At 36.2% G+C, this 16633-nt stretch overlaps 1 protein-coding gene across 1 annotated transcript in view; it reads right to left on the bottom strand.

Moving 5' to 3' along the window:
* The window catches only part of LOC149936321 (putative acid phosphatase 5), a 53567-nt gene that overhangs the window by 23070 nt on the left and 13864 nt on the right, over positions 1 to 16633 (bottom strand). Inside the window, exons 2-7 of the mRNA XM_090153660.1 lie at positions 12532 to 12641; positions 5212 to 5307; positions 3718 to 3798; positions 2087 to 2248; positions 869 to 949; positions 233 to 322 (exon numbers count right to left, since the gene is read on the bottom strand). Coding sequence (XP_090009786.1) covers positions 233 to 322; positions 869 to 949; positions 2087 to 2248; positions 3718 to 3798; positions 5212 to 5307; positions 12532 to 12633 — 612 coding nt within the window. The 5' untranslated portion in view covers positions 12634 to 12641. The remainder of the gene's footprint in view (positions 1 to 232; positions 323 to 868; positions 950 to 2086; positions 2249 to 3717; positions 3799 to 5211; positions 5308 to 12531; positions 12642 to 16633) is intronic.

The raw sequence follows: 16633 nt of genomic DNA, 5'->3' as shown, positions 1-16633 counted from the left end.
TATTTATGGAGAGGTCAGTTCATTTAAATATTATTTTTTGCGAAACTCGTTCGCCAGTTTAGGTCCAGCAACAATTTTCCTATAAATACTACATTTTACTGGTAGTCCCAAAACTATATATAAGAAATTTTAGTTATTTTAGAGTAGCAATATAATTATTTTGTCTTCTTATTATCATTATTAATATCCCAATATTTAATTATAAATTATTTAATTAAATAAAAATGGATACCTCTGAAACGATTGCATCGTAAATCATTAACAGGTTCAATAATGTCAAAGTATCGGTTCCAGTTGAAATCTTGGCATCGTTCAATAGTTTCTAGAAATATTTTGCTTTATTATAATTATATCAGCATTATCTCTCTGGCAACACTGCAGAAAGTAGAGTGGGAAATGAGGGGGCAAAGGAAATGTTGTCGACGAACAAATGGTATTTGAGACTTTTAACTGCGAAAAAGAATAATATAGTCCAGCGCTACTTTCGTGAAACCGAACATTTTTATAGATATCCACAGTACTATTATTTGATAAGTAATTTTATATCATACTAATTGAATTGAAGTAATTAAATTTCATACTAATTGAATTAAATAGTAATTTAATTTCCTACTAATTGAATTAAATAGTAATATAATTTCCTACTAATTGAATTAAATAGTAATTTAATTTCCTACTAATTGAATTAACTAGCAATTTAATTTCCTACTAATTGAATTAAATCGTAATTTAATTTCCTACTAATTGAATTAAACAAAAATAAATGAAATTTGACTTTTTATCAGAGTATAAGTCATGTGCCTATAGCTCTTTGGTGCGCTATTCAATATTTTGCCCCGGGCGCCAACTCGATACGATTATAACTTACATCAAGAAACGGCTTAGAACACATGCGGTTCATGATACTTTCCACATCATCCAATCCGGTGAAATTTCCAGCAGAAAGCATCTGTAAAATCAGTCCTTTTAGTTTTATACGTTTTGCCACCGACCTTTCTCCAATCCCGTTTCGTGCAAGGCTAGCTTGAACTTCCTCAAATGGGTAGAGCTCGGGGAAATGAATAAATTAACCGACATAATTTCAATTAATCGTATCAAATTCGAATAACTGTTTATTTATGGATATTAATCGCGACTATTATAAGATTTAATCTGCAACAAATAAGTTATTATTCGGATAATTTTCGGATATGGATATAAAAGAAATGAACGAAAAATTTCTTATCCGAACGACGAGCCCTACAAAAGAGAGAAATTTCGATATTACCTCGGGAAATTCGTTCCCCTAAAACGCACAAAAATGCTTTGATTTTTCGGAAATTTACCAATACAATTGATCGCGATTTTCCGCCACGCCGTTTTTGAGAAAAACGCTTCGATCGATCAATTTAAAAGACCCTGTATTAAGCGGGAAGCGTTGGGAAAAACCATCCCAAGTCGATTTGAAAGTAAAACTTTAAAGAAAGGCACTCAAACGCTAGCGGTAAAGTTTTTAGAACCAAGTCTTATAACTGGTAAGTAAACTTTCCATAAAGATATATAGAATTTAAAAGTTTCTTTAATCCCTCATCAATTAAATGCGGTGTTTAATCCATAATTTTGGCTCGCTAATTCCCTTTCAATATAACTTCCTCATTCCAATCTTGCCCGCTAGAGAAAAGACGGCGCTGGCTCCGAGGTTTTTTCAAAATTTTTCATTTTTGCGGGAAGCGAAGAGACAAGTTTTAATATTAAGATTTCTAGACATAGATTCCACCTTGAAAGGGCTTATTTGACTACTTAGAGGTATCATAAGCTTATGGTATTGCAAGTACAAATTTGACAAAGGGAAAATCCAAAGACTAGATACACTTCGCTTACTAGACAGGCGTGTTCTATGTCTCAACTTGTATACCGATTGTGGCTCCATCTCGACGCTGGTCCAAATTTTTCCCGCGCTTCAGCTGTTTTACTAGTGGCGCCTCTAGCCGTGGGTTCAAATATTACCCCAGCTTTTACGGTGCTACAGAGGTGTAACAGTTTTATTTTACCTTAGGACGCCTGTCTAGTATAGCGTAGCGTTATATAGTCTTTGGGAAAAACTGACCCCGTCACATGCCGTATAAATGGGAATCGCTTGGCCCGATTGTAAAGTATCGTAATTGGTTCCTTCACCGTCAGGTGGAGTGTACGTTCTCGGGTAAATTGCCGCTAGCGTCGCCTCTCCGCTTTGAAGACATCGAGTTATGTACGAAGAGCGAGCTAGAACCTGAAAAACAACGAAAACTTAAATACCTGTATGGTTGAAAACGCTTTTTAATTAGTTACGCAAAATACTTAAGGCTGGTTCACACGGGCAGTGTTTTCCTGATTTTCTCTATTTTCTCGTTTTACCACCTTTTCCCGTTTTTCTGGCGTACGGGAAAACGACTGTACACACGGACAAAATTTAACGGATTTTTCCGCCGTCAGCGCTGCCGGTAAACGAGAAAACCGAGAAAAAAATGTTGAAATATCTTTATTTTCCCGGTTTTAGAAGCTCTTTGAGTTCGACTAATCAACGAGCGTTTCGCTGTCACGTGATATAACGAGCGATTTTGAAAGTCTTTAAAAGTAGGCTTACGTGACGGCATAACGCTCGCTGACTGGTCGAGCCCATCGCCCCTCTAAAATGGTTATCCGTTTTCTCCTTTCCCCGCAGCGCTCGGTTTTATTCGTATACCTATTAATAATTAACATTAGCCCAATTTTAAATTTCTTATTATACATGGTGTTACGGGGGACTATGTTATAAATTACAGGGCGTATTCTTTGGGTCCTACTGAACTGAAAATATCTAATGAACATTGGTCCTAAAACGTTTCGTTTCAAAGTTATGGGCCCTCGAAAATCTGCCGTCAAAACATAAAAATACCCTTAAAAGTGAAGTCCTGTATTCTGCCTTGATCCCAATCGTTTTCAGTTATTACCCATTTGTTTTTTATGAGATTAGATAAAATTGTATCAAAAGTAGGCTATATGTACTATTTAATTTAATTTTAATTAAGATCTTTGAAAATGTCAACGCAGTTATATATACAGATGTTAATTGAAATTAAATCTTTTTAATAATTTGACATTCAAGGTACAAGTATGAAAATTAACTAGTACACGTAGCCTACTTCTGATTAAATAATGCACTGTTGATACTAATTGATATAATATCATAAAAACAGATGGGTAATAACTGAAAACAATTGGGATCAAGGCAGAATACAGAACTTCACTTTTAAGGTTGTTTTGGTGTTTTAAGGGCAGAGTTTCGAGGGCCCATAACTTGGAAATGGAACGCTTTAGAACCCATGTTAATTAGATATTTTCAATTCAGTAGGACCCAAAGAATGCGCACTGTAATTTATGACTTAGTCCATCGTAACATTTTATATTTTTAAAAACATAACATTTCTTAACGTTCCAATTTTGAAATTAATACCAGCTACCCTCCACCTTGAGAATCTCAAAATCGAAAAAAAACTAGCAAAATTCTAGACCAATTCTACAACCAGTGCTTCCATTTTCCTTTAATTTAATTAAATTAAATAAATATAAGGGTCATCTATCCTTTGATTAGGGGTAGCCCCGAATTTAAGTTTCGATCTCTAGTTTATATTCTACTTCATTGGTGTTATTGCACTTTGTGTGCAAAATAGCTTCTCATCGACCACTTAATCGTTGAAATTAGAATGTAAAACAACGTACCGTTCTGTAATCATTAATTAGAAACTTTCCATATCTTTTCTTCAGCATTAAACCGTACTCGTACATCTCATCTGAACCTTTCTAAAAATTAATCCAACAAAGCTTTAAAAAAAATTGTTAAGTCTCGTATCTTATGTAACATAAGTACGAATCGACGGGGTAGCCACTTCGAAAAAATTGTACCGCCAGATTTCTGATTTCCAAATATTTCCGATAGTTTTTTTAAACTTCCAAATAATCCTGATGTTTCTATATTTCCAAAAATATCAAAAATATTTCCGTTTATTTCTCTAAATTTCCAATATTTCTTTCAATTTCTCGAGTGGCTAACCACTTCCTTAAATTATGTACATCGATTACAGTGAGTGCAGCCTTTGGTTGTGCTAAATCGGAAATCGATTACGTAATCACTTTAGTACCGTCAAAGCTACGGGTTGTTACCCCGAATACGGACAATGGTCAGCCCCTCGCATTAGGCGATATAATAAAGTAACGTGGCCTTCTTGTTTTGATGGGAAAGGCCACCTTCCACTATGCTTCCATTAGCTTTCCCACCAAAGAGCCTATGAATTCATCCTTAGGCTTTAACTGTACTATTTCGTTATCCCATTTTAACAAGTTGAGCAAGCATATCTGACTTTATAATATCGCCTATTTCTCAAGATTTCCAATATTTATCCTAGATTTTCAATATTTATCCTGGATTTCCAATATTTATCCTGGATTTCCAATATTTCCTATAATTCCTGTGGATTTCCAGATTTCCGGAAATAATTATTTCGCTTTCTCACTGTTTTTACTCCAGATTTTTCAAATGCGGTTACTCCTTCGGTACGAATCTTTATAACATTTCCAAAGAAAATTTTCAATGAGATCTTGTTTTACACGGATCATAAAAATAAAGGAAGCTAAATAGAAAATTCTGCTATTCCTTACACTATTTTGTGATTGCTCGTAGCGTCGTAAGCATACGTCATAACTAAGTCCCGGGTTGAAACGGCCGCCATTACAATAATTTCACACACGATTTTGCGAAATAATTACGTCATGGCCGACCTATACGCGTTACCATGGCAACGAACACAAGCCACACCCACGATCAAACTACGAATTGGATGGGTTACCATGTAAACAAAATATCCCGATCGCGAGGCACTAGCTAAACTACAAATTTTGAGCTTTTTCAAAATCCGCTTCACTAACATTGTAAGATCCGATTCCAATCTCCTACGCGGCCACCGGTAATTGGCTTCACAAGTCACTAGTTGACTTAGACCTATGTGGTTCATTGGGTATTAGCTTAGCGAATTATTATTAGTTGAGGGCGAGTATTTTGTTACGGATTTGGTAGTGACGTAATTTACGTCATATACCGTGAACAAGGTTTCATTAAAAAAATTCCCTTATGACATACTTATGGGTGACATTGTTACGTTTGCGTAATATAGGAAATTATTAAAAAAAATTAAATTGCGTGATTTCGACGTGACGTACTTTGGTGAGCTGTCCTAGCCCTATGGCCAAGAAATCCGTGTTAACGTCTCCAGCATAGGAATTGGAGTATGGGGTTCTAGCTCCATGCCTGGAAATCTGAATTGAAATTTCAAAACAAAGTTAATTATGACACGCCATAGAACATTTTATAAATTTCAAACTAAACTGCCCAAACTTGATAAATTAACCGCCAAAATTTATAATCCGAACGCCGTGCCATACTATATTGCTAGACAGGTTTGTTTGTTTATTTAGAGCGTTTGGAAACCCAAATGATTTACTGTAAATAACTAAGGTAGCCTACGCGAGGAGAGTATATTTCAAAACATAACAATTTGATAAAAGGAAAATTGACATAATCAATAAAACATTGTGATTTTATTACAATTGTTTGTAAAAAAATTAACTTATAAGTGAGTAAGTTTAAATATCGCAAAACTAGGTTAGCAGGTTTTCCAGATATGTGTTAACTCTTCTTTCCTGTTAAAATTATCATCCCTTCATACCTAAAATTATGATAGCATTCGCGGAGGAATTTATAGATCTATAAATTCCTAATACTATCAGTTGGTTTATAAAATGTATCTTGGGTAACATTAAAATGGGCCAATTTTCTGAAATGAAAAGTATGACGAATAGTTAATAGCAACTGAATTGGTACTTCAAATGAGAGTTTACTCTCTAAAACGAATCTCTTCGAGAGAATGGCAGTCAATTTCAATACACGAATGGTTTTAAGGGGCAGATTTCTGTGGCCTTGATTTCTTTATTTCTAGTTCAAATAGAACGCTTTTTTAATAACAATAGTAATACTAATTTTAATGGGTAGATAACACTTTTTCTAGTGCTTAAAATAGTTTAAATTAGTTTAAACAGGAATCCATACCTCTACTTGGAATGCTTATCGTGGCTGACGATTTTTTATCTCGTAGGCGGGGCCAAAGCCGTCAGAGTGACCTTACTATACTGATACGGGTGCTACGGTGTTCAATGTTTAGATTAGAATTCAGAGAACTTTCCGATTAACTGTTTTGTCACGTAGCAATTATCAACTTCCGGCACGTGACCTCCGAATAATCGACCTCCATCAGGCGCCAACTATAGTTGGTTACCATGGTAACCATGTAGCTAATTGTTTCGGAGTTCCGGCAAGAAGTGGGTAAACGCTATTGACGAGGCTGATTTCGATGTTTTATAGGCTGATTTTTGAGAGCTCGTAACTCTGAAACGGGGCTTTTTAAGACTATGGTTCATTTGACATTTGGGTCATTCCACGGAGGTTCGAACACAGAGGGAACCATGGGTCGTCCGATTTTAAAAAATCGAACGTTTTTCAAAATATTTAGTGCATGGGGGGTCAACTTTGAAGCCAAGTACTGAAAAAGCGCATACTCCGATTTTAATGTTTCTTCTATATATTGATAGCCATAAGCCTAAGCTTTTATATGATGTGCAATATGTTTGTGATATCGGGGCGTTAAGATCCCAAAACCAAACAAACATTATTTTCATGAAAAACACGTTTTTAAGAAAAAACACCATATTTTTATTCAGCTCTGATAAATTTTATTTAAATTGAAATATAATCTGTGCATTCGCTATGCAAATTTTAGGAATTTTCAACTTGGTTGACTTCCGTTGAGATGAAGACAAATTAAAAACCAATTATATTCAACTTAACGAAGATAGATGGTAACCTTTTTTATCCCGTATTATATCGGTCGTTCTCTTCACTAAAATATTACTACTTATTTCTTGACCTCTTTTATCTTTATTTCGCCTGCTCCAGATTCTGCTAGCTATGTTACTTGTTCACAGAGTTGCCAGATGGGCGGTTTTCCGCCCAAATTGGGCTGCTTTGAGGATGCTATTGCGGGAAAGAAACCTTTGGGCTGGAGGCGGTTTATTGGGCTAGTTTCAAAAATTCGGCGGCTTCCATAGCCGTGCTACACGTTTCAACGTAGCTCTACCGTTTAATTTTTTTTTCTCCCCAAAACCCATTCTTGGGCGGGAATTTGGGCTATTTTGGGAGTTTGGGCTCGTTTTCTAGGTGGTTTGTGCGAGACCCAAAAAAATATTCTGGAAACTCAAGTTGTTCATACGGATTCGAGTTTCATCACGTGTTGTTTACTACATCTATTTTCTAAATTGTTAATAGTATGGAAGTAGAAAACCCATTAGAAATGTGTTCCGTTGGAAAATTTATTCAACAAGAATGCCACAAACTAAGCACCATTGACGATGAAACTCAGTCATTAATTGTGGCTCTATCTGGTGTTACCGATGAAGGAGCTGTGCATAATTTATGTAACCATCACTTTGCAACTCTAATTTCCAAATATGCTCATTACCAACGAAAATGCTGCGATCCATTTGATATGCACAAAAGAAATATCACAAGTGAGTTCTAGCTCGGTTCTAGCTAATAGGTCGATGTGAAATGTCAGTAGGTAAAAGTTTCCTTACCTTAAAGGGAATATAACCTTTGAAAAATTAAAGGGGTCTTCCATAAAGACGGCGGAGCAGACGACGTTACGATATAGACGGACCGACCGACTAAAGGCTGGTTTTCACTAAGACAAAACCGTCGCGACGGTGGGCGTGACCGTCAAAAAATTGTAATAGGCCTAACGGGGATTTTAAAGTTGACGCTCATCGTCGCGACCGTAATACCAGATCGAGCCACAATTAATGACTGAGGTCATCGACAAAGGTGCTCAGATCTGTTATTCCTTGGGTTTTACAATGGCTTTGTTTGTGGCATTCTTCTTGAATAAATTTTCCAACGGAACACATTTCTAATGGGTTTTCTACTTCCATACTATTAACAATTTAGAAATAGATGTACTAAAAAACACGTGATAAAACTCGAATCCGTATGAACAAGTAACATAACTAGCAGAATCTAGAGCAGACGAAATAAAGATAAAAACGGTCAAGAAATAAGTAGTAATATTTTAGTGAAGAGAACGACCGATATAATACGGGATAAAAAAGGTCACCATCTATCTTCGTTAAGTTGGATATAAATGGTTTTTAATTTGTCTTCATCTCAACGGAAGTCAACCAAGTTGAAAATTCCTAAAATTTGCATAGCGAATGCACAGATTATATTTCAATCTAAATAAAATTTATCAGAGCTGAATAAAAATATGGTGTTTTTTTCTTAAAAACGTGTTTTTCATGAAAATAATGTTTGTTTGGTTTTGGGATCTTAACGCCCCGATATCACAAACATATTGCACATCATATAAAAGCTTAGGCTTATGGCTATCAATATATAGAGGAAACATTAAAATCGGAGTATGCCCTTTTTCGGTACTTGGCTTCAAAGTTGACCCCCCATGCACTAAATATTTTGAAAAACGTTCGATTTTTTAAACAATCGTTACAGATACAATATTTTTGTTAGCATTTTAGAAATCAACGCTATGAATTGTCCTAGAGACGAGATTCGCATGATATTAGCCTTAATCGCAAAATGTTATTCACCATAACGCTTAGGGGTACGACTTTTGCGCAAACGAAACCTTAAAAACGTGGGGTATTTTCAAAAGCCTATAATTTCGGAACCATTCATTATATTAGGCTAAAATTTCACAATTGGCCCTCTATTAGCCACAATTTAGCGTGTGTAAAATTGCATTAAAATCGGACGACCCATGGTTCCCTCTGTGTTCGAACCTCCGTGGAATGACCCATTTTATACTCGTAGGGAACCATAGAGTACAATATAAAAGTTTCGGTACTCTTACGCGTAACACCCTGTATATTATCTTTGTTTCCACGAAACACGAAGCTGAAAAGTTTAATTGAATATAAACAGTTGTGTGTGGGGATGAATAATCGTCGCGCAACCTGATTCTCCCCTTCGCTCTTAAATAATAAAGAGATTGAGCTCCAGAAATTGGGCGACAATGTCGGGCAGGAGTCGCGTGATCATATTTCAGTGTTTTCTTTTCTCGTTTATATTTTGGAGGCGAATACATTATAACTAATTTATATCGAGCTTCTGTCTAATGTTTAAATTAAAATAATGAATATTTCCATTTCTAAGCGGAATAAATCGAGATATAATAATGCTGTGTTGTTCTTTTTCTTGCGTCATGCACGATAAAACCAAGAACTAGCTTACGAACTATTCGTCATACTTTTTATTTCAGAAAATTGGCCCATTTTAATGTTACCCAAGATACATTTTATAAACCAACTGATAGTATTAGGAATTTATAGATCTATAAATTCCTCCGCGAGTGCTATCCCAATTTTAGGTACGAAAGGACGATAATGTTAACAGGAAAGAAGAGGTTACACATATCTGGAAAACCTGCTAACCTAGTTTTGCTATATTTAAACTTACTCACTTATAAGTTGGAGGAACAGTTCCTCCGAAACGTTGGATTTTCTAAATAAATAAATTGTGAATTTTAAAACCGTTTTAAGTCTCTTTTCATTTAGTTTTTCACAATGTGCTTCTCTTCACTTCTACGCAAGGAAGAACTTGGGATTGCGGTTTAGACCTCCAGTGTTACGCTGTTATACTAAAGCTTCCTCTGGATACAAGGTCTTTTGAAAGGTGTACAAAACACTATTATATTAATTTAGTATTATAAATATATTATTTTTATTAAATTCCAAGAATTTTGTGCTTTTTATATATAATTTAACTTTAATTCTTAATAATTATTAGTTTAAAAAGTACTCATTTTAGATTTAACACTCTCGTTATAATATTCCCTAAAAGTATATTTAGTAGTTAGAAATTGGGAAAATTTGTTATTTGTGAAAGTGGTCATTATAAATACTTTCAACTTCGCACAATGGATGGCGGCATCTTAGAAAAATAAATAACATAAATTGTAGAACTACATTGAAATGAAAACTAAACCAGTTCCAAGTACCGATTTTAAATAACTTAATTTTTCGAACGTCTAGGTAATCCCGACGTTGTCGTTCAAACTTCTAGGTAATTTTGCTTAATTTATCTACTACATTCCCCGGTAATGGGCCAATTGCGCAGTTCCCATTTCCGCAAATGCAATTTCGCGGTTTTCCATTTGCGCAGTTTTCATTTGCGCAGTATCCCATTTCCGCAGTTTTCCATTAGCGCGTTTTTCATTTGCGCTTTTTCCGTAAGCGCAGTTTTCCACTTGCGCAGATATTTTCCATTTGCGCGGTTTATCATTTGCGCAGGTTTTTCATTTGCGCGGTTTTTCATTTGCGCAGGTTTGTCATTTGCGTGGTTTTCCACTTGCGCGGATTTTCCATTTGCGCGGTTTCCCAATGGGGCTGTTTTCCATTTGCGCAGGTTTTTCTATTCCGCGGCTTCTCACGACCTGAATATTCTATATTAAGCAATTTTCCTTGAAATAAGCTTTTTTCAGGTAGTTTATTTTTAACGTAACCTTGTTTACCATCCAACTGTGCTGCTGGTGTATTTTTAATTACCGGTCGCGCTGTCCATACCAATAATTTAAAGTTGTTTGAAGTTGACATATCGGTTGTTGAATTATTTTGTTGGGAATAAATCTTCGGTTGACAAGCAAATCGTAGTTTCTCAGCCTTAAGGCTAAAAGAAAATGTAATATCTGTAACACTGAGGACAGTATATTGGCTGCTATTTAAAATTAGTGCCTTCCACCAAAAATGCACCTTTTTAATTGCACTGCATGTTTCCTAGGGGTCAGAAAGAATATTTTCTAATGGTTAGGGTAGCCGGGCGCGCCGCAGGCGCGTAGGCACCGTTTTCATATAGGAGGTGTTCTACGACAGAGGCCATTCTAACGAAATATCTTGGTATTGGCCTCTCACATAGGACGTAACTGTCCTATGACAGAGGCCATTCTTACGAAATACAGGACGCTTACTGTCCTATATTGGGGGCCATTTCAACGAAATAGTTTTTATATAGAGGTAGTTATATCAAGGCTAGCGCGTAACGGTTAGGTGAGCAGGGCGCGCCGCAGGCGCGTAGGCACCGTTTTCATATAGGTGTTCTACTACAGAGGACTTATATTGTCCTACGACAGAAGCCATTTTAAAAGTGGTGCTAAGGTATTAGCAGCATTTTTATCTGAAATTGAAACATTTTTTAATTCCTGTTTATTTTAGATTTTAAACATCGTTTTATTTTTTATCATTTTTTGTTGTATCGTTTTTATTGTGCCGCCTACAATTGTTTAAGAGGTATGGCCATCATTAAAATCGTCCTTAAAACTGGAACTGTCAGTAAACAGTTACTACACTATGATCTTAGCCTAAAGGCCGAGAAGCTTCGAGTCGCTGTTGGACTATATATATTTTCCCAAGAGACTAATTCAACGAATGCTATTTTAACTAAGAAAAACCTAATTTTTTTTTTGGTATTTACAGCCCAACCGGACATTAAACAAACACTAGCAGCGCAGCTGGATGGTAAACAAGGTAATGTTAAAATTTACCTGCCAGAAATAACCCTTTTTCTAGGAAAAAGGATTAATAGTGAATATTTAAGTCATAAAAATCCCCGCAAATGGGAAAACCGTTCAAATAACAAATCTGCGCAACAGGAAAATTGCGCAAACGGGAAACTGCGCAAACGAAAACTGCGGAAGTGGGAAGTGCGCAAATGGAAACTGCGCAAATGAAAACTGCGCAAGTGGACCCAAACCCATTCCCCACCTGTACGGAAAGCAGGGCTGATACACGGTTAATTTCTAATACTATTTCATCAGAAAAGAATGGTTCATAAAGTAGCTAAATCATTATTCAAAGTAAATTTTAAGGTAACGTAATATGTCAGCTATCTCAATTGGCAATTTTCGTTACTTTATTTAGAGCCGTGCAGCTGACGTAAGTTGAATTGAAAATCGATCCCACCGGTAAAAGATAATGTTAACAATCTTAAGGAATTGGTGAAACTTGCCTGCCATAAGTTTTCCGGGCAATATTAACTGCTCGGCAGTGGCGTAGCGAGAGGTCCGGAGAGCCCGCCAGGTGGACGGACCCATTTTTTTAAAATAATTTCATTAAAGGGGCTCCAAAGTTCGGTGGAAAAAAAAGAAATTGAGCATGCTTTTCATTCCCCCCAACCCCTCACTCGGCCATGGCAGAGACGGGCAGAGTCAACCGTAAATTTCGCACTTTACTGACTTTACACACATTTTGCCACCGAACTTTGGAGCCCCTTTAACGCTTACTTAGTTTTTTCTAAACGATAGATTTGAAAAAAGGGCTCATGGAATCTACTTGCTGATGGGGCCAAGTCTGAATCTACGCCACTTCTGCTCGGAAGCAATTAAGCTTTAAGTATTCGTCAAATATAAACAAAAAGAAACTTACAATTTGAAGCTGTTTCAACGTCGTTAAATCGCCCTCCGTTTCCTGAGCACGAAGAATTCCGGCAAAGTATAACCACAACAGTCCAGTGATTGCCGATAGCATTTTCTTTTCTATTGGAATTTGAAATATTGATGAGATATCAGTTGGACGAATGATTTTTATCAATTCCCTACAAGGGTAGACGTAACGAATGTTCAAACAACGCTTTCTGCTAATATTTGAAATTTCACAGATTTTTTAAACTTTCCTACATTACGAGTGCGCGTTGTGTTTACCGAATAAATGAAACACCTGCTTGATATATCGAAAATTAAATAGATATTGTTTGAGGTATAATTTGTTGAAATCAATATTACGGACGCGTATACAGTAAGATAATATTTGCGATTGTAGTATATTTCGTTTAACTTTCACACAATGGTAATAAAATTATTGACATTGCATTTTCAAGTATATTTTATGTTGTTAAAGTGGATTGTAGTCAGAGAAACTCTTGAAATGAATGAATGAATACATTATTACTTTCCTATTTACAAGGATATCCCTTTTGGAAACTATTTTATAATAGATTCGCGAACTGAGATTAAATATAATATATGTATAAAATATTAACAATATCATACAAAATTTTACTTTAATTAACATGACAAAAAAAAATTTTCTTCAAGATGTGAAACACACGAAAAAGAGAAAGTTCATGTTTATTCTTCTTACGCCACATCAGCAGAGTTGATTTTGTCTGATTTACATGATGCCATTCCACACCGCAATCCGAGAAGCCCAAAAGAGTACCAAGATCGCAACCATCAACCGGAATTTTTCTAGAAACCGCATGTGTTCGATATCTTCAATCATACCACACTTCGGACACGCCGGGGCACTCCCAAAATTTTTGGATTTTCGAGCCACCGGCGGGGGTGCACCAGTTCAAGCTTGGAAAAGTAGGTGACTTTGGGTGTCGTTGTCATACACGAGTTCGATCGACGGTTTGGTTTTCAGACGAAAGAGACTCAAACTCTCATGTTTAAGTACTTCATCCTTCCACATTGGTTCCCCATTTTGCAAAACAGCTTTATCAACAACTTTACTCCATTCACCGTAATTTTCTGTTTTATCTCGTATTTCCAAACGAATATCTGTACATGATTTTTTCATTTAAGGCATCAAGGTGAACAACGAAATCTCACGGCACGCCAAGTAAAACCAAAGTTTCTCATAATTTTTTCCGGCGAACCGAATCATAGGCTTTCTTAAAAACCAAAAATTAGACGAACATGGTACGTTTTTCTACTTTGGCTATTTCTATGATTTCATTCAAAATTAATAAATTGTCGGAACATCATCTGCCACGTTAGAAACCATTTTGAAATTCATCTATGATTCCTCTGGTTTCCACAAATTTCGGCGGTCTGTCACGATGCATAGCTAAACATTGAAAGATGGCAATCGGTCTGAAGGAGTCCAAACTAGCTGTCTTTTCCACGATCTTTATAAAAAAGTTTAACTTCCATTTTATTCCATGACTCCAGAATATTATTCGTCATTAAAACTTCGTTAAAGGTGTGTAGGAGGGCTGCATGCGCTTGATTTCCAAGCGCCGAAATGAGCTCATTCGTAATTTCATCTTCTAGAGCAGCCTTCCCTCGCGGCAAGCCTTTAATCGCCGAATTTAAATCTTTGATAAAAAAAGGTGTCATTAAATTTTTAACTTCGTCAAAAGTAGAAATACCCCTTAGGGCAACAAATTGAGGGCCATTGTGACGTGATAACAGATAATTCTCAACCGAACACACGTAACTTTCCACAGTATTTATAATACTGCAGACATCTTTTCTTAAAGTTCCAGCAGCGTACCCTTAGTTCAACATGATGGTTGAATACTTTAGGATCTCTGAACAGTTTCCAGAATTTCTCAATAGCTTTTCGACCGGAGTCACGAAACTCATCGGTAGTTTTTTCACTCACCCCTTTCATTTTTCCCCAACTAACCTCGATACCATACACTTTTTTTCCAAATAATTTTTCCAAAGAACCATCACCACGCCAGTACGATCACCCTTCATCTTTGTAGCAGCGTTTCTTTTTATTTGACAATTTTCGATTCAACTTCGTTTTGTGGTTCGGTATCTCGGAATGTATTCTCGGAAAAATCATCTGTCTAAGACTATTCGATTTATGAACCCGAGAGTGCACAGATCGTAGATAATCTTCAGAAAATCAGTGGAAATCACCGAAATATTTCGAGGATTCAATTAAAATCCCATAACTTTTTTAAATTATTCAATTAGTGTGACCTGAATTTGAAGATTATAGGTCTCCGCAAGCTCAGTCAATAGCATTGGCGAGCAGTTTCTAAAATTATTGATTGGCTTCGACCTGTCCAATCATAAATGTTTCTGAGACCTACTCATATTCAGCGGCATCGGCAGAATAGTAATTTCCAGACTATATGAAAGTTTTATGTTTTTGGGGCAATCTGAACGTGTGTAACAGGGTTTTCTATGCCTTTGGATAAGAGGAGGATAATTAATGTGAATTTGCATAGATTTCACTAACAAGTCCCGGACAATCGCATATCTGTCACAATCGGGGTTAGCGAGATATTCACTGATAATTGACTCATAAATGTTTAGGGATGTGTTTCGTATTAAGTACTAAGTTAATGAACTATTTACTCATTGATAATTGCCACATGGGGGTAAATTTAATATTGAATTCAACTGTAATTTTATACAACACAAGAAATGACGCAAAGGCCTTAATAAGGTTCTAAATCCAGTAAATTAAAAGGGAGACCTGAGGTCTATTTCAAATCTAAACCAGAGGTTTAATGCCAGACGCATATTGAAAAGGTAATTAATCCTTTTGCTTAAACGTTGACTAGAAGGGTCAATTACTAGATTAATATTAACAAGGTTCTACGCCCGAAGGCCATTGAAAGTTTTTGGTACCTTTGTACCAATTGAAGAAAATTCGTGACGCACAGTTCACCATAGTTTGTGGCAGCTAGCTTAGCGGTAAATTTCGCTCGTTTAAAAATTAATTTCTCGTCATTAAAAAAGGTACAATTTTGCGACTGATATTTTTTAGTATATTTAAACATGATCTTTCAAATAGACCCAAGTTTTACCCAACCTGGACTTTTCCTTTAACAAAAGAGCAATATCTTCCAGACTTTATTATTTGGGCATTACACGTGCCTTTATTTTGTGCTTTCCGTGACTAAAAATAAAACAGGGCTATGAGACTCGTATCCGCGATAACATTCAAACCGAGATTGGGTAAAACCGTTTGCTCGTATGCCCTCGCAGGTAACCATGGATAGCCACAGGTTGGGGTGGGGTATTTTTATTGACGGGTCGAGTGGGTAGTTTCGAATTGAATTTTCGTATTGCGGGTGGGCATTGCTAAGTTATCGGTATGCGGGTTTCCAGGCAGTACCTACTCCACAGAACATGAGATTGACATCTATATGGTGGTTTGAATCTCGAACAGCTCCGAGAACGGTGTTACGACTTGGTGTTCTCTTCGGGTAGCGAATACTAAATAACTAGCTTACTCTTGTAGCGTTCCGTTCGCTGTTTTGTGCCTTTTCTTTGGTTTTGATTGAGTAAAAAGTACATTTGTGGTATGCTTAAAATGTGTTTTCTTACAGTGCCAGAAAAAGCTATTGTTCCTTAGTACGAACTTGTAACTTTTAATGACCTCATATCTTTAAGATAAATCGGTCTATTTCGACCAAACTAACTTTATTTGTACATTTTCAAGTATGCTCTGCAACTTTCTCATTGAAAGTTTTCGTCTAGCAATTACCAGTCAAAAACCAATTTTGAAAAACATGATAATCTTTATAAAATTTCAATAAAACATACCCATTATAGTTTTTGAGAAAAATGCAATGTCATAGCAAAATTAGACACTTTGTTTAGGGAACACAAATCTCGTTCATATTGTGTATAAAAGATGACAATGCGAGTCATAGCGGCGGATATTTACCCGATTTAAATATCTCTTTCGCCGCCATTTTGAAATGGCCACCTTGATGGATAGCTGGGCGATAGAACCCAGAACAACCATTTTCCGAAATCTTAACTATGAAAAT

Source organism: Leiobunum rupestre, chromosome 7, assembly GCF_980474605.1.
Source record: "Leiobunum rupestre chromosome 7, qqLeiRupe1.1.hap1, whole genome shotgun sequence".
Taxonomy (NCBI): Eukaryota; Metazoa; Arthropoda; class Arachnida; order Opiliones; family Sclerosomatidae; genus Leiobunum; species Leiobunum rupestre.
The sequence above is the reverse complement of the archived record's forward strand: the minus strand, read 5'-3'. Positions and strand labels throughout refer to the sequence as shown.